This window comes from Alosa sapidissima, chromosome 9, assembly GCF_018492685.1.
Source record: "Alosa sapidissima isolate fAloSap1 chromosome 9, fAloSap1.pri, whole genome shotgun sequence".
NCBI lineage: Eukaryota > Metazoa > Chordata > Actinopteri > Clupeiformes > Clupeidae > Alosa > Alosa sapidissima.
In genome coordinates, this window is record NC_055965.1 from 11,632,961 (window position 1) to 11,640,460 (window position 7,500).

A 7,500-nucleotide genomic window follows, 5' to 3' on the forward strand; every position below is an offset into this window, starting at 1 on the left:
AAGCTCCAGCTCTTCTGCACCTTGGCTGGGCTGGAGCCCTCGCCACTGATCTCCGCCCCTGGCGAGCGACGGTCTGTCATGGACGTCTGGCGGCTCTTGATGCTCTGGCCCCGCGGACTCGCCATCCGTACACGGTCCTTGAAGCTCATCTTCTGACCGGTGCTGCAAGGAGAGAGAGAGAGAGAGAGACAAAGAGAGAGAACGAGACAAAGAGAGAGCAGAGAGAGAGAGAGAGAGACAAAGAGAGAGATAGATAGAGAGAGAAACAGAGAAATGAACAAAAGAGAAAGAATCGATTAAATAAAAAGATCACTTTAGAGCAACACAGAGGTGCAGGAGTATATTTGCCCATTGGTGTGATGGGTACATTTGCACTCACAAACTTAAGCACTTTACTGAACACCCTTATCAGTTAGATTAGCAACCAGTCAGTCCTTTGTCAGTAACTGATGACCATAGTTAAACCCACTTTACTACTGGTGAGATGACACTTAGCAAGCTACTGGTCAAAAAGTATGATCTACCTAATGTTAGAAGCATGATGCTAGGACAACGTGCTGTGGCTACAGGGTGTCTCATGGCAACATGCAGGGGCTAGGATGGTGAGAGGTTAAACAGAGCGTGGCGGTGCATTGTTAGGGACCAAAGAGGAGTCAGTGCAATCTTGAACACTCAATACCCTCAAAAAGGTGAATTATCTGACTGGCAAAGGATCATGAATTTTAATGGTAGCTGGAATGTTCAAAGCATCAACTCTGAAGCCTTCACGGAAGGTTTTTTTTTTCTGCTACTGTGAGACACACATTAGTGTGAAGTTGAACTGTTGTAAATGGCAGAAGCAGTGTGAGGTTAGGCAATGACCCTAAATATTTCATGCCACTTTTATTAGCTCCTTTTTGAGTAGGGCTGCATGGATTTTCATGTTTATAGGAGTTAGGATATTTTAAGGGCTTCCTGCCCATCTTGGACGCCTTCTTGAAAATTACACTAACGTAAGGAAACACTCAAACACCCCCCCCCCCCCCCCCCCCCCAAAACCCCCCAAAACCCCCCAAACTCTCAAAAAAACAAAACAAAACAAAAACACCAACCCCCCCAGACGCTCAGTCTCACACGGCACACAGAGACAGCACACTGTCAGTGGTCACTCTAAGAGTAACAGGGGCAGCAAACGCAGAGCAGGATGTCGAGTACCTATGGCGGAGTCGCACATATCTCCTGAGGAACTTCATCTTGCGACTAAACGCCTTACTATTGGATGACGAAAAGGGGAGGAGGGACAGTATCATCATAATCATTGATGTCATCAAGATATCATCAAGATAAGATAAGAAGTCATCAAGATATAGAAGTATATACTGTATATTTCATCTTGCATATGTTTCTTTTAATTCTGTTCACATTGGAGTATGTAGAAGAAGAACCACCTGCTTTGAATCAGCTGTGTGATTTTAATTAGCACCTGGAGTCTGGTTCAGTAACAGCATGTCCTGATGTAGCGCTACGCTCCCAGACATCAGTTCCGGCATAAAAGGAACACAAAACACATGACTTTGCCACTCTTGACTTTTTTTTTTGTGAGGGTCAAATAGGAGAAGTTGACAAGTATGACAAGCAGCCTCACAATCGGGGATAGGGGGGAGGGGTGTGTGAAGTAGCTTCCTCTATTTCAAGAACAGAAAGCAGAAATGCAATGAAGTGGGAAGGAGTATACACTTTCTTTTCTTTGTTTTTTCCCTTAGAATCTGCCAATATGGTTGATTGCAGGCAAGAAACTATTCAAACCTGCCAAGGGCTTGGTTCTAACAACTTGGGTCACAGTTCATAAAGCAATGGTGTTACATTACCATCTCTCATCCTCTATGCCTCCAAAGAAAATTCACTCTAACACACACGCACATACACACAATGTGCACACACACACACACACACACACACACACACACACACACACACACACACACACACACACACACACACACACAGCCCCCCACGCTGTCTCCCACACCGATCTTACTTCAACAACAACCCCACAACATTAACGGCCTTGTAACATTGTAAGCCGGCAATTTTACCCTTTGGGCACCAAGCCAGAAACACGCTGCTCAAGAGAAAGACCACAATACAAATCAACAAAAACAAATAAATGCCAGCATGCACTATGTAACCTGTCTCTGAGAAACCACAGGGCTAACTCCCATGCCACGTCTGGCTCATCTGCTGTGTAAAGTGTTAGATAACTTCAGCAGTGTTCTGGCCTGTCCCTCATCAGCTTAACTATGTACTGAGTCTCCATCATTCCTACCAGACAGATAAGTGATACGTAAACGAAATTGCACCGCATCAGAGAGGGGAACAACACAATTATGTGTCATCAGTGGAGTGTGTGTGTGTGTGTGTGTGTGTGTGTGTGTGTGTGTGTGTGTGTATGTGTGGGAGAGAGAAAGAGAGCTGTAGAGAGTTAAACGGATATCACCGACATCTCTCTGTCTACACCATGCCACCTCGGGCCAATTAAATGAGAATGGACTACATACGAAGGCTCGGCGAGCCACGCTGATAGGTGAGTCATTATCAGAGGCAGAGCTGCTCTCACTGAGAGTCCATTAGCACCTACAGGAGTGCTGTTCCAACACCTCCTCTCCTCTCCTCTCCTCTCCTCTCCTTCCCTCTCCTCTCCCCTCCTCTCCTCTCCTCTCCTCTCCTCTCCTCTCCTCTCCTTTCCACTCCTCTCCTCTCCTCTCCTCTCCTCTCCTTTCCACTCCTCTCCTCTCCCCTCCTCTCCTCTCCACTCAAAAAAAATACATAATACAGTATATAATCAAATCTAACATATTTGATATAAATAATTTATCATGGACTATATCCTACATATAGCTATATGAGTATAGCTATACCTATAAGGTATATCTGTATGATAAACAGTGATGGTTATTGTGCAATCCACTGCCTAGATGGTGAATATACAGTAGGCAGTGCAATACAGTGTTTCAGGTTGAAACTGGTTTTTAGTTATAGCACTTAATCAATGAGAATTGAGATAACAAACCTGGTTGTGGTCTCGCCCTGCTCCTTCCTTCAGTGGAGAGGTGGTAGTGGTGGTGTGTGGAGAGGAGAACCATGGGAAGAAGACATGGTTATTTCACATCGCAAAAGCTGGAGCGACTAAGTTATTTGAGAGACAATGCCAGATGGAACAGAGGAGGAACTGTTCAGGTCCAGGAGCTAAAAGAGTTCCAGTGGTCTCCGGATTTTAGATCTGTCTAAAATGTAGAGCAATGTGACTATAGCTTAACCCTTTAATTTCACCCTCTGATCCCGTTTTCAGATTCTAGAACAGTTGAGACAACACACACTAAATTGTACTCTGGGCCTGGTGGTTCCACCTCTGTTGCTGATCCCAAGAACTCATCTCTGGGAAAACATGTGGCTAGTCTTCAGACACAGGAACACATCACATGCAAAACAGCACAGTCAAATAAGGGAACCCTGACCAACAGCCAAGACAACTACTGTACATTATTAGGCTATAAAAAGCTGACATGCAAAGACATACATCAGAAGCAACATAAATATACTGTATGGACAGAAATCTATACGGGCAGAAGTGTGTGTGTGTGTGTGTGTGTGTGTGTGTCTATGTGTGAATACTGACATATGGTCTGTGGGAAAGCCAATTAGTGGCGGCTAACCCAACAGTAATATGCACAATTATAGTATCAATGCACACTTGTAATTATCATTAACATGAATCATATATATATACGGGAGGTTTGTGTCTGTGTGTGTGTGTGTGTGTGTGAATATATCAGCACGTGTGCAAATTCAGCAGATGGCTCTCCCAATACTTCCAGGCTCCAGTTCATTTGCTTCAGTCCGCTAATGCCCACAATCTCAAGTAACTAATGCAATGGGGGAAGAACCGTTTCTAAATTGAAGCTCTTTAGTCCAATCAAGCACGGAGCTTTTGGCAGAGATCACATTAGCCAGCGGCAAGCGGCAGCGGCAAACGTAACGCAGAGCTCAGACCATAATAAGTTTTGTCACGTTCCTAAGCAACACAAACGGTTTGTCAATTGAATATGCTTGCGTTGCACTTTGAAAGTTGAACCAAGTTCAACTGTTATGTATTGGGGGTTGCTCAGACCTACACAAGAGCAGACAGCCCACTGTCACACACATAAACATCCTCCATCCACAAGGGGTGCCAGCTACTTCTGGTCTTATTGTGTGATTGACTATAAGACGTGCGGAATAGCAGTCAATCGGAAGAGAGGCTTGGAGAACTGGGGAACTCAGTTGCTGGGCCGATGCTGTGAACCTCCCAGCTGCTTCGCCGTGTGATATATGAAATGTGCACTTGGATTGATATTCTGTTTGGTTTAGTGATGGTTTGGTTTCGTTTGGGGTCCGTTTTTTTCGTTTGTTCGTTTTCGTCCTGCATCACCATGGGGTTTCCCGCACGGTGGACATCAAGCGTGAGCTGGACGCCTTGGAGAGGCAAGAGCGAGGTGGCCCGACGGAAAGTTAAGCTGGCCGCCCCTTTGGCCTCTCATTTACACCAAGCTCAAACATCCTGACCGACACGTCCTCTGCACACATCCAGATTAGGGGGTTTAAGGTCTGAGCAACGTAGGGATTTCCCTAGATGTGTAACACGGGTCGCTAGACCAGGATTCCCTAATACAATGCTCAGCTTGCTCAACGTTAGTGTTGCGCCAGTGTTTCCACCGTTCCACTGCCAAATCATAGAGAACAATAGGAAACCTGCCGCTTGCCGCTAGCTAATGTGATCCTCGCCTTAGGATGTTCCTATGTGGCTATGGTGCTCTCCTACTAATGTAAGTTAGTAAGTAAGTAAGTTTAATTTTAAAGCACATTTAAACACAGCATAAACTGACCAAAGTGCTGTACCGCAGCGGACAACTAAAGATAAAGACTAAGACAGATAATACATAATAATGGAGCCTGGAGGACACCGGGGGTTTTTCTGATGGCTGTGAACCAAAGATTCTAGAGCGGAGCTCTCTGTTCTAGAATCATTGCTGTGAGCCCTACTGCATGTAAGGACCTACAGTAAGTTAGACTGGAACAGAATGAGCGGATAGCATGTGCGTATGTTGAAGAGATTTAAAGGGAAGCACAGAAATTAAAAGTGTGTTGTGTGTTGTGAGATGATGAATCAGACGAAGAAGAAGAAGAAAAGATTGAATAAGAAGAAGGATGGAGATGATGATGAGTTTACGACACGATGAAGAGAAGAAAGAGATGGTGAGAGACGACAAAAAGAAAAGTGGCACAGACACCAAATAGAACACCAGCTGCCAGAGAGGTTGTACCTACTTTGTAGGACTGCAGGTATGCAACGCCTTCAAATGAGGCTTCCAGGTAGCAACGGAAACCGAGTTCTCATCAGCCGCATAGCTACGCCAAACACACTGCATGCAGAGTACACGGAACCAAGAAAACAGGGAGGAGGAGGAGAGGAGGAGAGGGAACAGAACCAAACCAGAACCAAACAAAATGAAAAGGCAAAACAAAAGGAATGTAGGAGGGGGGGGGGGGGGGGGGGGGCAAGGGAAATTAAAATAAATAAATAAATAAATATAAAACAAATAATAAAGAAGGGGGGAAATAGAGGGGTAGAATGGAAACACAAGGAAACAAAAATGCTGATTAGTAACACCATCACCGGTTACGGCTTTAGGGGAACGGAGAGAGATATCGAGAGAGAGTGAGAGAGAGAAGGTATAGAGGGTGAAGAGTAGGGTTTAAGAAAGAGGAGGAAATTGGTTTGGAGTTGGAGGGGCGATTGGGGTCGGGTCGGTGCGCAGGCATCCATACATGCCTTAGGGAGGGCAGGGCACGCTCATAGTGCCTCCACGTGGCCTCCAGGTAGGGCCGGCTACCGTCGGTGGAGTAGTAGCGCCACGCAGCCTGGGAGATGGTGGTGGTGGAGGTGGGGGCAGCGGAGGAGAGCCGTGGGGGGTCGGCGTGGGTAGGTTGGGGGGCAGGAGAGTGGACAGAAGGTAAGTTGTGCGTGAGTGTGTGTGTGTGTGTGTGGGGGGGTGGGGGGGTTAGGGGCAGAAGTGAAGGTCTAGGGGTGCATCTGCAGACAACAGGCAGTGGGACACTCACAAACACTTTGATTCTCACACACACACACACACACACACACACACTAACACAGTGGGATAATAAAACACTCATCATCATTTCTTGGTCATTAAAGAATTGGGACCGGCCCCCAACGGACACCAGCGGCATCCAAATCAGCCCAGTTAATAAGCCAACAACCCAAAGCAGCAGTGCTGCAGTAATCAGACGCCTGCGGACACTACGGCCGAATTAGTACCACCGTCTGTGTTTGTAATGAACTAATACAAAAAAGAAGGATTTCTTCATTCAGTTTCAACATTATGCCAGACATTTTGCACATTTCTTTTGTTCAGAAGCAACATAAAATAGCAGAAATTCCTTACAAAAACACAGTAAATGATCATAACCCCCATGTTTGTTTTGGTAGTTATATAAGGGCTTCGAAAGCTAAAAAAAAAAACAACATATTGCTTCTAGCATTTCTCTAATTTTGTAGTCAGTTTCCATTAAAACTAATTTAATTTGTGTGATTTCTTGAACATTACAGGAAGGGACTCTTTCATAACCCCACTCCTCTCCATTTACTCTTGCTCCTTGCCAATGGAGAACCTTCACTGACATTCCTCATTCAAGCAATGAGACAATTTGTAGAGAAAACAGAAAACGGACACTGCCTCGGCTAAAAACAGTGTTCTGCTGGCGTCCTTAAATGGCAGGGTTTCAAGGTACATCTGAGAGGGTTTGAGTGCTGTGGCTTACAGGCTGTTTGCGGTGGAACAGTGACAACTAGGCCTCAATGTGCAGGAACCTGAGAACCACTAATACTAAACCATGTTCATCCTTGTGTTCCAAAAAACTTTTTGACATTTTATTTATGGAAAAAAAAACATGGTTATTGTCAAAGATCATTATGGGTTACTACGGCGACTCTGAGCTTTCACTAATGTGTGTTTTATAAGCCCTGACAGTGCACAAGGGCTTAGGAGACGACCACGTAACAAACGTAAGCTAGCTGCATGCCCGGGCTTTCATGTCTAAAATGTCAGTCATTTCAGGTCTTTGTCGTTATTTGTAAACTGGACTTAAAAAGAAAACTCAGCTTTTTAACCCTACTAATTCATAATTCACACCTCTGGTTTTCAACAGAGCCATTACAGTCACCGGAATGGGCCTTTAAAAAAAAGAGAACATCTTTCTTTATTTGCCTGGTTCTCCATTCAATTCACACTTAAAATTGAATTTCCCGGAAGGACAATTCACTCCTATTACTTTTTTTTGTGTAGTCATGCAATTTTTTCCTGCTTATACAATAGACCAGTTCCTATTATTGACTCACCCATTCAGAAGTAATGAGTGCCTTGTGATGAGAGCCTAATATTGTGTGCAGATGTGTGTGGTGCA

At 44.9% G+C, this 7,500-nt stretch overlaps 1 protein-coding gene across 1 annotated transcript in view; it reads right to left on the reverse strand.

Annotated features, from left to right (window-relative positions):
* Positions 1 to 7,500, reverse strand: part of kcnq5b (potassium voltage-gated channel, KQT-like subfamily, member 5b) — a 147,238-nt gene that overhangs the window by 12,362 nt on the left and 127,376 nt on the right. Inside the window, 3 exon segments of the mRNA XM_042102680.1 lie at positions 1 to 162; positions 3,050 to 3,076; positions 5,344 to 5,438. The exon segment at positions 1 to 162 is cut by the window's left edge and continues 65 nt beyond it. Coding sequence (XP_041958614.1) covers positions 1 to 162; positions 3,050 to 3,076; positions 5,344 to 5,438 — 284 coding nt within the window.